Source organism: Pan troglodytes, chromosome 9 (genome assembly GCF_028858775.2).
Source record: "Pan troglodytes isolate AG18354 chromosome 9, NHGRI_mPanTro3-v2.0_pri, whole genome shotgun sequence".
NCBI classification, from domain to species: Eukaryota; Metazoa; Chordata; class Mammalia; order Primates; family Hominidae; genus Pan; species Pan troglodytes.
Window position 1 is genome coordinate 26,760,441 of NC_072407.2, and position 21,839 is coordinate 26,782,279.

Here is a 21,839-nt window from a genome sequence, read left to right on the forward strand (position 1 = left end):
CAAATCATAGAATGAGCTTATTTCTTTGGCAGAAAACATACATTGGAGCATTCAGTGTTTCAATACCACTCCATACACTAGGATAACATGTTCAAACTTTCCATGTAGGCTCCACCACAGTACAACTCAAATATGTAAAATATTAGAACTAAAGGCTCATTTTTGCAAAATGCAACCAAATTGAGAAAGGAGACATGTAGAGAAAAAAACTTCGCTTTCTTTTTGCCTGAAGCCTTAAAAATCAATTTGTTAGGTCATATAATAACAAATATTAATATCAAAGTAAGGTGAGCATCCTTCAGAGAGAACAAGTATACAAATTACCTTCCAAACAGCCAAAATGCCTATTGCCCCTAGGCCCCATTCCCATGCGTAACCTAGGAAATTTACGGAAACAGCTGAAATCTCACTCATTTTATGTGCTTAAGGAAATCTGTATTTGTTCTCAGAGGAGTTGGCGTGATATGGCAAAGAAATACCATCAAATTTCTGAAAATTCTCTTAGCAAAGATGGGAACAGCATAAATTTAGCCTGGGGGAATATGCTAGACCTGAATAAAAAAAAGGAAACAGAATAATCTCACAGTAGTCTGCTGTACACAATAGTGTGCTCATGAAATGCTCAGTAAATAAATCAGCTTTTGATTATTATTACCATTTCCTCATATCAAAGTAAAAAAATTTGGTGGAAGATGTGTGCGTACATGGATAATACCTGTTTTTCAGTCCTGTGGTTAATTTACAGATCAATTTTAACTTTCAGGTTTGTAGGAAACCATGCGAGTGGAGGATTATAGGAAGGGGGTGTAAAAGAATTATTTGCACAAACAATTAAATAAAATTGCTTACAAGATCTGGTAAATGTTAAGATCATGTAAAAATATCTAGCCATAAAATCAAATCTTAGTAACAAGGAGTACACTCTGCATGTGTGGACGATTAACATCACGATTTAAAATTCTACAGTGCCTCTGAATTGCCAAAGAACAATCACATGGGGAAACTATCGTTAATTTGCTAGTTTGTTCATTGTACAATTTTTCATTAAAGAAGCATTTTCTCAGTGATTACTATAGGCTAAATTGGTTAATAAAAGCTATGAATGTAAATATGGTCTTGTCTCATTTTCTCATTGTCCATGACTTCTTTTGTTGTTTGAACTAATGAAATTTTCCTGTGGACACCAAGAAGAGTCCATCTAATATTAAATCCTCTCTGCTAGAAATAGCACTATAGGTGAAGGTTCTAATGTGTATTTACTTTGATGGCTTTTTAAAACCCCATCCAAATAATACTACATTTTACCCTAAAATTATAAAGTTTAAAGCAACTTATATAATGACCCTGGTATATAAATGCATACTCTATAACAAATAAAATTATGTCAGGAAGAACTTTTAGATGGCCTACTTCTTCAGCCTGTTTGAAAAAATATATTCTGACATTATAAAAAGCCCATACGTTATATATATTACATATATAATTGTACAAAAATTTTTGTACAAATTTTAAAGGCTATAAAAATTTAAAAATCTTTTGTAAACTTCTCAGTACCAAGTTAAATTAATTAGTTAGGTTTTCCAGTTGCTGCTCAATGAAAAGATAAATTTGCAATTTCTCCTGCTCAGAATAGAACCCAAAGTGATATGTAATAGGCTCTAGGGATGTAATAGAAGGGGGTCAATATTATGGCATTGACTTTAGGATTAGTCAGAGAAAGGAAACAGCTGTGCTCATAAATGTTCATGATAATCAGGAGGAAGGACAATAAGAAGTTCCATTTCCACAAGTGGAACCCTTTCTCCTTGTTTTTTTTTTTTTTTTAATTATTCATTGTGGGTGAGGAAGAGATTGAGCCGCTGCTGATGGCTTTGGACTCTACTTGCAGAATTGACTTTCTTGCAACAATAACACTGTGTCCTCTGCTTGATGTCTTTTCACACTTCACTTTTGAAAGGAAATTTGGGGCAAGGCTTTTTTTTTTAACCTCAAGATTTCATTTCAGTGGCACAGAAGATGAAGCACATCCTTTGTGTCCTAGTGTTTTGAACAGCAAATAAAATGAAAAGATGCTCTGATGAATGGGAAAAATGTGTTTGAATGATAAAGTAGATCACTGTACTGAGTGTGTATGAAGAGGCTTCTGTGTTTAGCTGTTCAAAGGTCTTTGCCTGCATAAAGCATCCTTATCTTTGTGGCAACTGATATGCTACCCTCTGTTGCAGTGCTTTTTTGTACAATTATTTGTCAGAGGATCTTGATTCACAACTCACTGTTCTCTTTTCACAACAGCTAATGGCAAGAAACCTCAGTGGGTGAGGGAAGGTGTGCAAGCGATGAACTGGGGAGAAGGGAGAGCAACTAATTTCATATGTTTATGTCATGCTTCTTGTCTTTTTTATGCTTGGCAGATAACTTCCTATGCCACATACAGGGTTTAACCTATTATTTATACTCTGTGACATTCTTTAGAGATAACTTTTCCACTGTAAAATGTCAGTTCTTAGATCATGTGTTCGCTACATCCTGAAATGTTTCAGAAATAAACCCATAGAAAAGTGGAGATGAAGAACCTATTTGCAAAAGACTTATAAAAATCCAATTAAGATGTTAAAATGTTGGACCCTTTAGTAATAAGGTAGATTTTGTTCACATCTACCTTATTACTAGATGTGAATAAAATCTACCTTATTACTAAAGGTAGATTTTAGCTATGAAAAAATAGCTAAATTAAGAAAATTATATAGTTAGTATTGGTAAGTATATATTATATCAGAATCTTCCATACATTGCTGAAGAAAATTGGAAATTGGCATGCTTTCTTTGGAAGGCAATTTTATATCAAAGACCTCAGAAGTATTTATACACTTTGATTAAGTTGTTCTGCTTCCAAAAATGTATTAAAAGGCAATTAGTAGAGATAGGAACCAGAATGTCTACTGAAACATTAAAAAAAAATAGCTGGAACCTATGATATTTGGTAGCAGCTTAAACAAATTGTAGTCATCCATAGATGCCATCCAAAGACAATATTCTTGAAACTATTTAAGGATATGGGAAAATATGATATATGATTAACATGAGGTCACCCGTTTGTATCTATATTTAACAATAAAATTTCACATTCAGAATTTGAAGGAAAAATAGATAGTAATTAGGTTGTAAATTATATCATTTTCTTCAATTATCTATTAACAAACTTAAGATAGTGAAGAATTATGGCATGTAATCTGAAACATGAACAATTGATTTATATTATGATGCAATTGGACCAATTAGCCTAGAGATTTATTGACATAAAATTTTATACATCAGTATATTAAAAGGATTTTTCACATTGTTGAAGTTAAACTGATACTTTAAGTGATTACAGAATTCTATGTTGTATCATAACAAAGGTTTTTGTGTGGTCTGCAGAGCATGTTGTAACCATAAAGGTCTACATATAATACTCACTCTGACCCCTGCTGTTCAAACCATGTTGACATATAAGTGACAAGAGAAACATTTCTTTTCATTACTCTGATATATTAAGATGAATAACATTTTCATTAGATTCCTTTAAAATATTTAGGATTGTGCTTTAAGTTAAAAAGATGAACTTAAGTATTTTCTTGAATTCAAAAGTATGTAGTTGCTCAGTCTATAAACAAAATAGACCCCAATAATTATTTTATAAGAAATTAACTTTTAGTTGTAGAGTTAAAAATATATATAGCTATAGAAGGCTCTAGGTGTGAAAGTATTTATATTTTCAGTTTCACCGAAATGTAAAAGTTATTGGACTGTATTAATCAATAATCTTCCTAACAGTAAATTTAGTAATTTTTCAAATGTTCATTTAAATAAATAATTTAACCATGTTTTCTAAAATGATGTTGAGTTTTTTTATGGGGCTAAGTTTTACAATTTAAATTAAGATCAGAAATCTATACTTTGTTTTCAAGCTTAAAAAGAGTTTTCAATTATGAATCATGAAACTGATGCTTTTATGTCATTTTTTACTAAGATATTTTAAGTAACTAACCATTTTCTTAAATTACTGCTAGTCTTGCTGTACAGTTTATTATTTGTAATTTGCATTGGCCTATCAATTTAGAAATTGTCAAGTTAACTTTTTTTCCTAGAAATTTGTTTATTTTGTTTTATTTATACACATTCTGGTGAGCTGGGAGATGGCGAAAAAAGGGATGGGGAAGTATTTTAAAAATACACACTTTTTTTGCTTGCTATAATTGTGTCAATATCATTATGTTATTGGATAATTATAGGATTTGGAGGCCAGTGACTATGCTTCATCTATTTCTCTGAGAAAGAGTCTACTCAACAAGAAAAGGGTTTGCTATCTGTGGTGTAGCATGCAAATGTGTGTGATTTGTTTGAGTATAACTTTTAAAAAATTTATTTTCTGTGTTTGTGTTTGCTGTGTGGTACTGTCTTCTTTTGATGCATCATCCTGATGAGGAATTCTACAAATTTTTTTTTTGTTTTGTTGAACATTGGTGAGCATTTTGCTTCAGGGGCAAACATTGTCTACCTGAAGTAAAAAGGTTTGTGTGTGGATTTTTAAATATTAGCATTTTCCATTTCATTTCTTAAAGTCACGTGTTGCATCAGAAAAAGAATCTATGCCTGCCTTTAAGTGTTTGATAAATCATTCCTTATTCTTGTTTTTGTCTATATTGAAGACTATAAGAGTATTTTTGTGGGAAAAAAGCTATATTACTTTTATGAGTATTAATTTATGATAATAATTTCAGGATACTCATTCAGCCCTGGATTATTTATATTAATTTCTTTCCCAGGATCATTTTCTTTTAGACTTTTTGTTTTTTAACACATTTTTGTTTTATGAAGTACATACTTCATTAGCGTTTCAATTCACTTTTACTCTGGAACTCAGAAAACCCTTTTCAAATCTGGCCCTCTCCCCTATGTCAGGGAAGATGCAGGAGGGAGCAGTTAAATCCCTTACGCAATGTTACACAACTTTTAAATGGCCCAGCTACAGTTTGAATTCAGCTCCATTCACCTTCAGAAATCATGCCCCATCTGTTATAGAAACATATACTTTGTCTGCATTCATTTTAGATGTTATTAGAATTATTTCAAGCAAAAGGAAAAAATATATACCAACTTAGAAAAGACTCACCTCTGATTGCTATTCTGAGTGATAGTGGCTTAATCCATTATTTTAACCTGGGTGCTGGGTGCTAGAGGAAAAAAGAGCGCTCTTTTTTCCAGGATATTTCTCAATTCTGGGGCAAAGGCAATGAAATTCATTCAATTCTGTAGGGCTTCCATTACTGATGAGATTATGAATGGACACTCCTTGTTCAAATGATTTATATGGATGCCATATTCTACTTTAAATCATTCTTACTGGTGATTCTGAGAAATGTGGATACTCACACACATCATTATTGAGCTTGTGAGATTCTTCTTTGTTTGCTTTTTCCTTCTTCTCAGCAGCCTCAGATCAGTTTTATAGCCCCTAAATTGCTATCCCTATTTATCATCTACATTTAACCTCACAGATTTTTGTGTGGGTCTTACTCAGAGTGACATGACACAGAGAGTAGTTTGTGACTGTCTTCACTTTCTTGGGAAGCATGAAAGTTTTTATGTATCTTATAGATTCCGGCAGGAGAGAAATGCCTATAATATTTATTAAGGGCTAATCCAACATTCGCATTATTTCCCCTCCATTTATCATCATCATCATCATCATCATCATCATCACCACCACCACCATTGCTATCCTTCACATTTGTAGAGCATGTTACATATATCAAAGCACACTTAAATATTTTCAGCAAAACATATGTAAGAATTATAACTACTATTTATTATTATAACATTGATTAATACAGTACTTATCAAACTTTAGTGTATATACACATCACCTGGAAAATTTTTTTAAATGTAGTTTCTGATTATTAGAGCTGGATAGGTCCCCAAATTTGCATTTTTAATAAACTCCCATGCCATGCCAATACTGCTGGTCTCTGGGTCACATTTTGGTGCAAGAGAGTAACATTTATTGTTTACCGGGTACCATGTGTTCTTAACCATATGGTTACCTTATAAAGGAGTGCAAGTAGAAGACATGGCACTTGTTTTAAAGTTGAAGAAATTAGCCTTAAGTAGAATCCAATTCTTCTGACTTCTAGTTTACGATTTCTTCTACTATACCACTCTCCTTGGCATATTAGAACCAATTCTCTACTCTGGGAAAGTAGGCAGCCATTAATTTATAATATTTTTATAAGTGAACAACATTTATCCTAAAGTATATTTTTTCAAGTTTCCTTACTAAATAAAGGGCTAAAAAGCTATTTTCTTTGACATTACCATTAATGTTGTAACCTCTAGTTATATAGGAACCAAATGGACAACATAATTTTTCATGCTTTCATTTCTTTGCCCATCTGTTAAAACTTAATATATTTAACTAAACTATACATTCATGGTCTAATGCATTTTATCCTTGCAGATTCTGTGACATTGAAATTCTACCCTCTTGCTTTAGTGGAAAGCCTCATTTTCTATTCCTGGAGCTAACAGCATTCCATTTGACATTTGATGCCCATGAGATTTTTTTTAATAGAATCTAGGTTATGAGATTGAGTCTCTTGCCACATATTTTTGAATGGAAACCTGTGTTACTTTTCCCAGAGGTGTTTTACATTATGCTTTTCTTGAAATGGTTTTGATTATTTAAAAAGAAGCCGCCAATGATAAAACCATTTGTGTAATAATCACCATTGACTAGAGAGCTCTTTATTTGTTTTGAAGAGAATTTGTTCAGAAGAAAGCTACAGCAATCCTCTCTTCTACCCCAACTCAAAGCAAAAGACCTTGTTAATGTTACAATGATCAAGTGGGGAAAATGTCTCCTACTATAAGTTTTAATGTAACTAGATGTTCTTTTGAAAAAGATAAATGATGACATGTGCTTAAAATGAGTAGTACATATGACTGCATGCAAGGGCTTTAGTACAAACACAGTACAATGATAGTTGCCTGTCTAATTATCTTGACAAAGGTATACATTCAGTTATTTTATCTTCTAAAATAGACAATACATGATTACATAAATAATTATTAAAAGTGAACTCTACTAAATTATTTTAATCACAAAAGAAAATTAAAGGCAAGGTATTTGGTGTTTCAAAAACTGACATATGTCCTAATGCAATTGTTACTTGAACTTTGTACTTAGCATCAACTTGTAATTGCTGAAGGATATCTACTTTATATCTTTACATGTTGGCCAAATTGACTCATTTAACCTGAAGTTTGATTAAATTTAGAATTAACTATATCTGATATAAGATAAAAGATAAACATTTAAAATATACTCATTATAATAGAACCAGTCTAAATTATATCTCCTAACAGTAATCTTCTCTTCATTCCAGAGTTTCTCTCACTGTCTAGTAACTGACACATTATGATGCACAAAAAGTGCTTGCAGGGAAAAAAGTGAATTAATATTAATCGACTAAACCAAATAAAATAATAATGAAAAGAAAAAAATATAAAACTCTCATTGGGCTGTTATTTTCTATGTGCCAAGTACTGTGCTAAGCATAACAGTAAATATTATTTTGTTTAATCATCACAAAAATATTATGAGGTGGGCACTATTGTTTTCCTGCAGAAAAATGTGATTTTGTAGAATAACCTCCCAAAATAATATGACCAGCAAGTATTAGTGCTCATACTCACACCCAGATCTTTGTGGCTTGAATTATGCAACCATTATACTCTTTTCATCTATTAACTTTAGTTTAGACCTTGCTCTAGTGCCACTACCAAAGTCACCTTTTTAGTATAATATAGATACTACATACAGACATTTGAATTTACATTTTATAGCAATAAGGTAAGAGTGCTTGCTTTTGCAATTAAACATTTGCATGATTTAAATTCTTGCCTTTTCTAAAGATGCTAGATAAAACTTTAGCCTCTATTCAGTTTGTTCATCATCACAACCCCTATCACCACCACCACATAACCACATAACCATCATCTTCCTTGTCTTACAAGGCATTGTAGTCACTAAGTCCTTTCTCTGTTCTAAGTATTTCATTAAGTTATGCAACTCTACAGATTTATCTTAGTCATTGCTTACTGGTCACCAATCATTCTTTTTTTTTTTTTTTTTTTTTTTTGGTCCATTAGTGGCCAGGCTTGGTATATTCGTTATTTGAAAAACTATTAACATATGAGGTAATATTACAGATGTGCTTTAAAGCAATTTTATTGCTTTATAAAAAGGCAATATTTACACAAAGAAGTGAAAGTAAAACACCATTTTTCTGTTAGCATTTTCCTAAGAAATGATGCTGGGGAAGAGGTTTATCTGTCTTAAATTTTAACGGGCTGATTCTGTTAATGAAATAAAATGGAGAATCATGCAGTTTCTTCTCAGTTTGCCAAATTGCTTTTCTAATGAGTCTATGATAGAATTGATATTGAGTTTTGGCATGCAAAAGCTGTTTTAAATTGGCAAATGAAGAAGCAAAGAAATACACAATATTGATGCATCCTACATGTGAAATTGTCTTTCTTATAGCACTCACATTATTATTTTTCTTCAGAATGAATTTGATTTTCCAAATTAGTACTCAGAATATGTACAGTAAGTTGGTTAAAGAACCATTATTATCAGGTATTATCTTTTATAGTTGGTTATTAGCTGCACATTGACACAATTTAGTCAGTTAACTAATAGTTTTTATATTTTGACACTCTTGTCATCAAGAAATGCATGACATTGTATCAAAAGCTCTTGATGCTATAGCCACTGCTTCACACAGCTTTTACTTAGGATGAGGGCATTAGCTTTAAAAGTCCTCCTCTCCTCAGTTTTTACATACTTCTTTCTCCGACTCAAAACTCCTTTTTGTTATTTTGTACCATGGATATGTTAAAAAAAAAGTCTGAATCAGAAAAAAATTGATGATCTATACAGGAAGATCCATTTTCACTTGTTTATTTCTGTTTTGTAATATGTGTTATTGTTCTCTGTATGAAATTGATGCCTGTGTGGTATTACAGCCCTTACGTTACTTTGTGCTGGAATTTATTTAATATACTAAACCTTATGAAGTTGATATCATTCTAGCCACAGTCAACTTGTAGTACATTTGAAACTGGAGGTAGTAAATATCTTCATTTTAAGCCCTTTTAATTAAAAGCAATTAAAAATTCCCTAACTAGGACTTTGTGACAATTTACTGATGGTCATCTGAATCTAAAATTTGTGTTATCAGTAATAGAAATATCCTGCAATTCAGATTTTCCATAATCGGCTATGGGATTTAAAATTTAATGGTGGGATTAGAATTCTGGTAGGATTCAAAGTTATTTTAAAAGCTTTAAAATGCCATTTTATAACCAAATAATAATACATTTGGATGTCTCCTTAAAACCAAATGAAATCACACACTTTTACAATCAGGTAAAAGTGTTTATTCTATTTACTACACACACCCAGCAAATTCCACTGTGCTGTCAGTGGATCAAATATTGCCACTATCATAATCTGTAGAAAGAAGAAACTAGAATATTTAAGTGAATAGAATAATACTGGAAAGTTAAATTATTACGGAATTCTGTGTTTAAGAATAAAAGCAATATTACTCTTTTTCTTAAAATCTATCAATAAACAATCAATAAGCTAATATTTTGCTTTTTTAGAATACTATGTGTCAGTGTAAGACGGTTCTCAGTGCAAATTTTTTCCAATCTCTCTTATCTTTATTCAGTGCTGAATAAAAGAACATTGTAAAAATCCCCACATTTTGCTTAAAAAAGAGAATAGTATGCTCTTTTACATGCTCTTCTTGTAGGCTTGACAAAAGCAAGTATGATTTGTCACATTACTGAATGTCTATCAGTAAAGCAAATGCACTAATTAATCACATTATATTATAATAGAAATATCAATTCAAAGTATAGCCTTCTAATTTGCTTCTGTGATGGGCAAAACTGGCTAATGGTGCATTGGTACATCTTTCCAAAATTCAGTCAGTTGAAATTGTTTCTTTCTAAAATATTATTTAATCAGATTTGATTAGAAGGGCACGTGAAGTGACAGGGTCTCACTTTGACATTCATCTTTGGAGGATAACAAAGGAATGTAGTATAAAGTGTTTATCCTTATTTCATTTTTTTTCCTGCTAAAATCACTGTTGGAGGTAGGCCCATGATATTAAAATGGCTAGCCCTTGCTCCATAGTTGTGATTTGTGTTTTTAAATATCAATTATTGACAGGTATCATAATTACAGCTACATAGGCATCCAATATTGATGTACCAGTATTAATTAATTGAATAAAACATTTTTAGGGTGAGATTTCCTGAGGGTTTCCTGAGATTTCCGGGGTGAGAGTTCCTGAGACGAATAGCTTTCAAGAGGAAGCATAGGCAGAGTTTTGAGAACTAATTTAAGCCTTTAGTAGAGCTAGATGTATTGAGGTATGGGATGGGTTCTATGACTGTCAGAATGAAGACTAGATCCTTTCCTGGGAGCACGAGGGATGAGGGTCATTGGCAAGCCTGTGCTGTTGAGCTTCTTATTCCTTCTATTGTAAAGGTGTTCGCCTCTGTCTTGTCTTTCAGTCCTCCACAAGCAACCCAGAGAAGTGTGTCTCTGTCTGCTAGAGCTTGGCCGGATTGCAGCCAGGTAGGTCAAACCACTGCAACTATGTCAAGACATAGACAATTTCAGCATCCAAGCAACACAGAAGCTTGCTGGCTTTTCATTGCTAATGTTTAACCTGGATGTTGAGAAGCTACTCATTCACGATGATAATATGAACTTCTTGAGGGCAGCAGTTAACCAAATTAAAAGTGTGCCACCAATATTCCTAACCTCAAGATCTTGTTGTCAAAGCCACTATGTCTAAGCATTTGCTAATAAAATACATTTTCCCTCCAAAACTTTCCTGGGGAGGGGAGGACATTGTACATGCAGTTTTAGATGACAGTTCTCCTTAGTGGAAAGTCTATTCCCATATTCTATCTTCCTCCTCCTTCACCTCCTTGCTTCCTGTTTACTTTTTAATAATTTTCAGCCTCCCTTTTTATTCCTTTTCTTCATTTCCCTCATTCAACACTTTGCTCTTTTAGTTTCCACTTCTGACTGGGATGATAGTTTTAAAATTATCTACATTTTTATTAGGAAAAGACATAGAACGTTATCCTCATGTAGAAGCATCTTTGAAACCTGTTTTTTTTTTTTCTGTAGGAAGGAAAAACAAGAATTAATTTCAGAAATCATAGCTAAATAAGCAGAGGAGGGAACTCTGTTAGCTAAAGCAACTTGCTTTGGTTACCTGTTTTCCCATTTATTATCTTGCATACCATCAGACAGGGCTTCTGGCCAGCCCATGAAGCCCAAAGAACAAGAAATGAAGATACAAATGTTTGAAGAAGTCTTGATGCAAATTAAAAATTCAAGATTAATTAGAAAATGGTTTCTTATCCACATCTGGGTATACTTTTAGGGTTGAGATCAGATGAATAAGTAAGATAAAGTGAGAACTAACACTGAATGAACATTCTCAAAGAATTTATTAATAAAATCAAGAAAAAAAAATAGGTGAACACACCAGCAATTTACAACTTGGCTAGAAAACTTGCTGCCAATTAATAGACCTTTCTTTGATCCAATAGAAAATTAACCTGTAATCAGAATATGTAACCTCAAGTTCTTTAAATCATCATATCAATATAATCTTCATGAATTGTGCATCGGGTATAAATTTCATTTTGCCACAATAATTGGGTGTGCAAAAGATTGCTTTAATGTTTTTCAATTCAAATTAAATATTTTTGAGCCTTACCTCAACATGGAGTAAAAAAACAATTTGAGACATGTGAAGGTTTTTCTATTTACCCCACACTCTTCCCAGTTAATTGTGGGAAGGCCTCTGGGGGAGAACTCTCTAGTCTTGGTCCTTTCAGATGTCTACTGCTCAGGCATAGTTCAAACTTGTGGCAACTGGCTGTTTCTTAGGACTTCGTTCTCTATCATTGCTGCCACATACTTGGGTTCTGTGAAGGAGCAGGATAAAGATATACCTCTTGCTTCTAGCACCCGGCCACACCTACTCCCCCACCAACCTTGGGGCTTCTGGCCTGGAAGACAAATGGCCTTAAGTCAAGTGAAAACCAAGGACTCAGCATCTATTGCTTAAGAAAGGGGAAGTTGGCCGGGCGCTGTGGCTCATGCCTGTAATACCAGCACTTTGGGAGGCCGAGGCGGGTGGATCACGAGGTCAGGAGATCGAGACCATCCTGACTAACAGAATGAAACCCTGTCTATACTAAAAATACAAAAAATTAGCCGGGTGTGGTGGTGGGCGCCTGTTGTCCCAGCTATTCGGGAGGCTGACGCAGGAAAATGGCGTGAACCTGGGAGGCGGAGCTTGCAGTGAGCCTAGATTGCACCACTGCACCCCAGCCCGGGCGACAGAGCAAGATTCGCTCTCAAAAAAAAAAAAAAAAAAAAAAAAAAAAAGAAAAAAGAAAAAAAGAAAGGGGAAGTTAAAAATACAAGGGGTAGGAAATCAAACTAAATAAAATTTCAATAAATGAACTGCTGCCAAGGAAATGTTCAAGTAAAAGAAATATGGATTGTCTAGAGTTCCTACTTAAAGAGAGAATAGACAAAAAACTTTTTTTTAGTTGACTATCACATTAGAATACTCTAAAATGCCAGATATAATTTTGTTACTTAAATATTCTAAATATTTCATCAGATAAGCCTCTTGCTTCTGAAAGTTGTGATACAGAAGTAAACAGACGTGGTTATACTATCTCTAGAATTAGGTGGGATTTATAAATTTTCCTCCCATTTAAGTTTATAGCATTTGCCTTATTTCTGGATTTTATTTTATATATTGTTATTATATATTATATTAAATGAGCACGATGATTAGGGAGCCCGCTGAATAAACATTTTAATTATAGCCAAGTCATCAAAGAAGAAGACAAGCTGCCCAATTATAAAATGCCTTTAAGAATCACCTTTCCTCCAGCTCCGAGTCTGGCATAAATTGCCCCTTGTTACAGGATGTAAAACAAATTAAAATCTTGGTTAATGAAAGTGAATTATAATGGCCTTGTCATTTTCAAGGTAATACATTATGTGAAGAGTTCCTCCCACCCAAATATTTTAAAATTGTGATTTGAGTTTGTTCCATTTCTGACCATGCTTCATTTCCACGCAACCTGATAAAAGCAGTGATTATTCACATTACCAAAAAATAAATTATGGATTTTACAAAAGAAGTTCCATAAGGATTAAGATAACCCTTACATTAAAATATTTAATTTGTAAATTTGGCCTTTTATCTTCTTTACTCAACTTGGATGGTGTAAACTATTGTGTACCTTCAGCAATAAAAAAAAATCCTAATAAATTATTCATGGTGCTACTATTATTCTAGTGTGTGACATGATGGTAAATAGTTGAATACCAGTAGGATAGATTGAACATTTAAGTAAGAATGTCTAGGTTTCTCTCTGGATACATTTAAAGTTTTTTTTGATTTTGTTGCAAATTCAAACGTGTTTTACAAACGGCAACCCAATAAACTCAGATCTTACTGTTTTACCCCTGTGTTGAAGCATAATTAGTTGAAAGAAAAAAGGGAAATTTCTCTTAATCTAATTGTACTCCTAAATTTTGCCTTACATACATTAAACATATATCTAAATGCTTAAATTTGTGCTTCTCACAGACCCATAGAGGATTATACAAATTAATGACTTAAAACAGTTTTAAGCAGAACTAGAAGTGATTTTGGGAGAGCTCTCAATAATCACAACAGTAATTTGCACACAGAGCAGATGAGTTTAGACCTTAATGAAGTCTCCAGTACAATCTTGTGAGTTTTGTGTTTTTCATCATTGATAGATGATGTATTCTTATATTTGATTCTAAACACTTTTCCAGATTACATAAACATAATTTTAAAACCATAAGCATCACTTTGGAAATGATTCCCAGAGAGTTTCTGATTCTCTGCCATGTTTTCCTCTCGGGACACTTAGGAAGCTCCTTTGCGAGCTGTGGGCTTCTCTGAGTTCTGAGATGGCTGAATGAGACCACTTATTTTTGTTCTCATGGGTAAAACTTCCTTTTATTTTCAACTAAATAGAGCTATCATCACTGAAGAGTGAAATCCCTCTGCTAATATTTCAGGAAAATATCAGTTTCTGAATATAAAATATGTGTTTGACTTGTGAAAAGTAAAAATCTGTGTAAAAGCAAGTTAATAAAACCTCAAAGATATTTTTACCGACAGTGCTTTGATATTCATTGCTGAAAACAAAGTTAGTATAAATTCAGCATTTTTTGACTGTAGAATTAAGATGATCCTTTTAATAGAAGTAAAAAAAAAAACTTTTGATATTTTCGTTTGGGGTCATAATCAATAATCAGTGGTATAGTGGAGTTTTTTATGAATTTTATTTTTTAGTATTTCCTTGATTTGGAGCAAAATTTATGATCATTTAAAAGAAATATACTTACGGAACATTTTCTTTAATCTGTGATTTTAATTCATTACCTTTTAAAAGGAAATGTTACTTAAAAGAAAAAAATATTCTTATACAAAGATGATTAACTGACCCTATCCTATTTAAAGCACTTGAACTAACTGCTGAGAACATCATATACTTTCACATGGTTGAAATTTCCTTCCAAATCTAAACCAATCTTTAAATTGCTTTAAAACAGAAGATAAATGAGGAAAAAATTATCTTGCAGGAATCTATAAACTGTCTGTTATATGCCTTAAAAAGGACAGTTTCTCGCACTAGGCTGTAAAATTTGTCCCTCTAACCCTAGTAAAATAGGATCCAGATGTCTTTTGTTTGAAAACTCTAGACTACTAAATAGTTTGAGTAAATTTTCTAGTTCAGGCCTCAGTTTGGGGTCTTAGTTATTTTACCTAGAGCTCAAAAACTGTGTCAAGTGCCAGAAAAATGAGAAATCCATTCCTAAAACCTCATCATAAAGTCATTAACCATAAGACCTGTTCCCTATCACTTTTTTCAAAAAAAAAATGAGACAAAAATATGTTGCCCTTTGAGTATTCGCCCTACTTTCATTATCACTGGGGTATAAAGGTATGAGGATATGATTTTAGTGGATTCTACCTTCTTGGTCTCTTTAGTGTGAACCTTAATTAGTTCGAGAAGAACAGCTACCCCATTCTAAAACTCTGAAATCTTGTAGTTGGAAGGGAGTGGAAAATACTATAAATGTGTGAAAACCTGACTGACAAAATAAAAATGTGGAGTGGTATAGAATTCATGGAAACCAGAATGAAGCAGCCTTTTGGAGAACAGAAAAAAGATCTATTTGATGACTAAGTTGGCTTGCAGGTGCAAGCCCCCAACCCAAAGGGAATTTTGTGATTTACAATCTGTTGACATCTCCAGACAGACAGGAAGCCAGTGAATCGTATTTAAGTATGCATTTCAGGACTGGCTGACTGTACCTTAGGCAGTTTGAAGTATTCAAAAGCCAATATAAGCAGAGATTTGGGACTTAGTGTTGATTTTTTATGTCCAGTGGCATAACTAATTTTCAGCATTCCCAGATAAAGAAAAATCTCCAGAGAAAGGTTTTCCATGTGTGACTTTTTTACCAATTTTATTCAAACCTAGTCTACTTTGTTTATATTGGACATAGAGCCAAGTCTGTTGTTACTCGACCATATGTATTATTATTTCACTTTGTAAAAAAATTTAAAAATTATGCAATCTATTCCTGAAAGGTGGCATGAATCCACCTACAATTACAAATGAAATCGTATTTTCCAATTCACCTAATTTAAGTTTCAAATATGATATTTTTCACTTATGGATGACTTTTAATTGGCTGTGACTTCTCACGTCTTAAGTTACTCTAGCCTCACTACCAAGTTTATGCTATTCTTTTAATAACATTAAACATAACCAAATTTTATAGCTTCCTGGAACTAAGATGGCAGAAAAGTTTACAGAGTTTAAAAGGGGTTGCTTGACAAATTTTATCCAGTGAGTTAGTAGCAAAGCTGAATTTATAACTTGATCTGCTAAACTCCAGTACTGAGATAGTTCTGACATTTCACAATTCTAGGGAAGTTTATTTAAAGAATGACTACAGTAAATTTTTTGGTAAAGAATATAATAATATTACTTTGTATTTTAACACCTTAATTTTGAAGTTAACATGATGTCATTCAGTGGTATAATATATTCTAAAAACCAAGAATTTTAGCAACAGAACCTTAGTGCTGCAGTTTCCAGATTGTACAACACTTAATTTGTCAATTAACTTATCAACAATCTCAGATGTTGTGCCATGTGTCAGAGACTATACTGGGCACATGAAGTACACTATTTAATTCCTTCTAATAATATTAAAACATAGAAATTAGAATTTCCATTTTATATTTAAATAAAACTGAGTTTCAGAAATAATATATATCAAGATATCCAGCAATGTCAGATGCATTGAAGATGCTCAGTAGCAGTTGCTTTTCTAAGATTCTTCCTCTTGCCTCCCTCCCTCCACTGCTACAACAGACCTTGAGAACAGGCCATTTTCATTTCTACTTTTCTGATGGAAAATAGACTCATCGAAGTTAAGTGATTTGTGAAATTTTAGAAGTAGGTTATAAAGGAAATAGAAGAATAAGAACAAACTAACCCAAAGCTAGCAGAAGAAAAGAAATAACTAAAATCAGAGCATAATTGAAGAAAATTGAGACCCCAAAATCCATACAAGGAATCAATGAAACCCAAAGTTGGTTCTTTGAAAGGATACCAAGATTGATGCACCACTAGTTAGACTAACGAAGAAAAAGAGAAGATCCAAAGAAGCTCAGTCAGGAATGACAAGGATGACACTGTGATTGATCCCGAAGATATACAAAAGATCCTCAGAGACTATTATGAACACCCTAGGTACACAAACTAGAAACTCTAGAGGAATGGATAAAATCCTGGAAACATACAACCTCAAAAGATTGGATCAGGAAAAAGTTGAAACCCTGAACAGATCAATATTGAATTCTGAAATTGAATCAGTAATAAAAAGCCTACCACCACCACCAACAACAAAAAAGCCCTGGGCCAGATGAGTTCACAGCTAAATTCTACCAGACATACAAAGAAGAGCTGGTACCTATTCTACTGAAACTATTCCAAAATTTAAGGAATAGGGACACCTCCCAAGTTCATTCTGTAAAACCAGCATCACCCTGATTCCAAAATCTGGCAAAGACACAATGAAAAAAGAAAACTACAGGCCAATATTTCTGCTGAACACAGGTGCAAAAATTCTTAACAAAATATTAGCAAACTGAATTTAACAGCACATCGAAAAGTTAATTCCCCATGATCCAGTAGGTTTTATTCCTAGAATACAAGGTTGGTTCAACATATGCAAATCAATAAATGTAATTTACCACATAAACAGAATTAAAAACAAAAGCCATATGATCATCTGATAGATATCGAAAAAACTTTTGATAAAATGCAACATCCCTTCATGATAAAAAAAACCCTCAACTAACTAGACATTAAAGGAACCTACCTCAAAAGAATAAGAACCATCTATGACAAAACCACAGCCAACATCATATTGAAGCAAAAGCTGGGCAAAAACTGGAAGCATTTCCCTTAAGAAGGGGAATGAGGCAAGGATGCCTACTCTCTTCACTCCTATTCAACGTGGTACTGGAAATTCTAGCCAGAGCGATCAGGCAAAAGAAAGACATAAAATGTATCCAAATAGGAAAAGAAGAAGTCAAATTATCTCCCTACAAAAAAGTAAAATAAAACACCTAGGAATACATCTAACTAGAGAAGTGAAAGATCTCTACAAGAAGAACCACAAAACACTGCTGAAAGAAATAATAGATGACACAAACAAAGGAAGAACCAATATCATTAAAACGGCCATACTGCCCAAAGCAATCTATAAATTCCACACCATTTCTATCAAACTGCAGCTGTCATTTGTTATGGAAGTAGAAAAAAGTATTCTAAAATTCATTTGGAACCAAAAAAAGAAAAAAGAAAAAAGCCCAAATAGCAAAAGCAATTCTAAGCAAAAAGAACAAGCCAGAAACATCACTTTACCTGACTTCAAGCTATACCCTAAGGCTACAGTAACCAAAACAGCATGGTACTGGTACAAAAACAGACAGAACAATGAAACAGAATATAGAATCCAGAACCAAAGCTGCCTACCTACAGCCATCTGATCTTTGACAACATTACCAAAAATAAGCAATGGAGAAAGGACTCTCTTATTCAATAAATGGTGCTGGGATAATGAGTATCCATAAGCAGAAGAATGAAACTGGATCCATACCAATCACTATATACAAAAATTAGCTCAAGATACATTAAAGATTTAAATGTAAGACTTCAAACTATAAGAATTCTAGAAAAAATCCTAGGAAATACTAGGATTCCTAAATACTAGAGTAAATCTGCAAAAGCAATTGCAACGAAAACAAAAATTGACAAGTGGGACCTAATTAAACTAAAGAGCTTCTGCACGACAAAATAAATTCAATGGAGTAAGAAGCAACCTACAGGATGGGAGAAAATATTCACAAACTACACACCTGACAAAGGTCTAATATCCAGAATCCATAAGAAACTTAAACAATTCAATAAGCAAAGCCAAATAACATCATTAAAATTTGGGCAAAAGACATGAACAGACACTTAAAAAAACATACAAGTGGCCCCAAAACATACAAAAATGTTCTCAGTATCACTAATCATCAGAGAAATGTGAATCAAAACCACAATGAAGCCAGGCACAATGGCTGACACCTGTAATGCCAGCACTTTGGGAGGCCAAGGCAGACAGATCACTGGACCCCAGTTTGAGACGAGCTCCACCTCTATAAAAAATTACAAAAACTCCACCTTTACAAAAAAAAACACACAAAAAATTTAGCCAGGCATGGTGGCATCTGCCTGTAGTCCCAGCTACTCAGGGGGCTGAGGTTGGAGGATCACTTGAGCCCAAGAGGTCAAGGCTGCAGTGAGCCATGATCACACCACTGCACATCAGCCTGGGTGACAGAGCAAGATCGTGTCTCAAAAACAAACAAACAAACAAACAAAAAACCCATCAGTTACTGGTGAAGCTGCTGAGACAAGGGAAGACTTGTACACTGTTGGTGGGAATGTGAATTAGTTCAGCCACTGAGGAAAGCAGTTTGGAGATTTTGTGAAGAGCTGAGAACCACTATTCAACCCATCAATCGCGTTACTAGGTATATACCCAAAGGAAAATAAATCATTCTACCAAAAAGACACATGCACTCATGTGTTCATAGCAGCACCGTTCACAATAGCAAAGATGTGGAATCAATCTAATTGCCCATCAGTGGTGGATTGGATAAAGAAAATGTAAGACATAGAATACTATGCAGTCATAGAAAAGAATGAAATCATGTCATTTGCAGCACCATAGAGGCAGCTGAAGGCCATTATCTTAAGCAAATTAACACAGAAACAGAAAACCCAATACTGCATGTTCTCACTTATACATGAGAGCTAAACACTGGGTACTCATGGACATAAAGATGGGAACAAAAGACACTGGGAACTCTAGAGTGGAGAGCAAGGGAGGGAGGAAAGGCTAAACAAAAACTAATTTGGTACTATGATCACTACCTGGGTAATGGGATCATTTGTACCCCAAACCTCAACATTATGCAATATACCCACGTAACAATTCTGCACCTGTACCCCTGAATCTAAAATACAAGTTGAAATTATTTAAAAAATAAAAAAATTAAGTAGGTCAATGGAACAGTTAGTTCAAAATAACTCAGAGAAGAATGAGAAACAAATCTTAATGTGAGTATTGTTGGTACTTGTCAAGAGCAAGGTAACCAGATGCTGTCTAGAATTCAGCATAATCAATGATTACTAGAAAACTAAAAAAAATGTGTTCTAGTTTTGGACAAGGTTGAAGTCTTCTAGATTAACTTGGTCAAGCATTTTTGTACATTTAATACTTAGATGCTTTATTAAAGCCTTATATGCAGTTAGGGATTCAAAACCATAAGACTGAATTTATATTAAGAACCTTATTTTTATATGAGAATAGAGAATTTTTTTACATTTAAATGGTAGCTGTTAGGTAATTGCCCTGTGCCAAGATCTTATGTGAGATGCTTGTGATTCTTGGAAGGAGACAGACAATGATCTCTACCACTATGTTTGCAGTCTAGCAGTTTCCACCATTGTCCTGTCCCATAAACTGGTACCTATGTACAAAAGATTAGAAATATGTTCAATGGTGCCTACAGTCTTTTAGCAAGTGATATCTATGTAAGTAAACATTAATCTGTGAACTAGAGGCTGTTCTAAAAGCAGTAATTGTTCAGTAGAATTGGGCTTACTAGACTGTTTCGTTTAAATTTTCCATCTCTCAAAGGGCTCCTAACACATAGCACCCCTCTTTACTATCTGAATTCTGAAAAAAATAGAAAACAAAAGACTTGCATGTCACCTTTACAGCTAAAAAGATCCAAGCCAATAGACATGCTTGGTGTCTTTAACAGAGCTCCAGAATTAGGCCAACTAACTATCTAGTCACAAGCAAAGTGGGGGGTCCATGTGGAGGGCTCCCGGTGGACAGCTTCTTCCCCAGAAGTAGGGTAAACTAAGTAAAGCATGCTCAGTTTATTCATAAATTTACTAATTTTATAAATCCCTTTATCTTGTAGTGGATGGGTAATGAAGCAGAAAAGCCAGGAATAAAACTACTTGAGCATCCACTGCAAAAACAAAACATCAAGAATAGGGAAATCGCTTTCCCCTCGGAGTATGTACTGAACATATGTGTAATGATATCAGTTAAAATAATAAGCAGTTAGAATAGGACAATTACTTAAGGTTAAATCTAATGATGTTTTCATATACTGTTCAATAAGAAGTACTAAAACATTGTCAACATATTCTCTACCTATAGATTATTTACTTTGTATATTTTTTAAAAATAGATAAAAAAGTAGATAATAGTAGATTAAAAAAACATGTTTTTAAATCTCCAAGTGACTTTTCCCCTCCTTTTTAACACCCAGTCACCTGATTAAAGTCAGAGAAACTGCATTTAAGTCTTTATCCTGCTCCTTGCTAGTTATATATTTTCTCTAGATCTCTATTATCTGTAAAAGTGAGAGGGTATAAATTGATGATCCCCAAAACCCTTCACAACTCTCAAATTCTAGAATTATTATTGGCCTCCCCCACCTAGGTACAGTTGATATGTACCTAGGAAACAAAAGCTAATTTTATATTTAGCTAAAGAAATATATGATTACAGGAGATAGTAACTATGTCTCTCCCTTTGAACTTTTCTGGCATTTATAATTTGCAAAACACATGTTTTATACATTGTTACTCTAAATTATGTCTCTGTTTCCTCTATGCTCAGTTGTTTCCCAAAACAATATATATGATTTTATTATGCTATTCCTAGGATCATAACCTATGACATTGTATAACCCATAGTACAATGTTCTGGACCCATAGGAAATATATTAAAGTTAATTCTTTTCTGCTAAATCATTTAAAGTTGTTTATTTCTGGGGATTGCTGTTTGCAAACTTGAGTCTGACCCTCTGGTTGTATTTCTATTTTTAACAAACTTAGGTTCAAAATAGTTTCATTACAGCACTAATATCAGTAAACCTGGTAAATGTGAATGCTGAAGACCAAATTTACATGGTTATTCATGTTGCTGTTTCATTAATATATTGCATTGAGTGTTTTTATTTATT

At 33.4% G+C, this 21,839-nt stretch overlaps 1 protein-coding gene across 22 annotated transcripts in view; it reads left to right on the forward strand.

Annotated features, from left to right (window-relative positions):
* The window catches only part of GAS2 (growth arrest specific 2), a 731,425-nt gene that overhangs the window by 96,437 nt on the left and 613,149 nt on the right, over window positions 1-21,839 (forward strand). For all 22 annotated transcript variants that reach the window (XR_008538012.2, XR_008538008.2, XR_008538009.2 and 19 more), the window contains exon 5: window positions 10,636-10,699. Coding sequence is in view for 12 of the 22 variants with exons in the window: in XM_009460085.5 (XP_009458360.1) it covers window positions 10,636-10,699 (64 nt within the window). In the remaining 10 variants the exon portion in view is untranslated. The remainder of the gene's footprint in view (window positions 1-10,635; window positions 10,700-21,839) is intronic.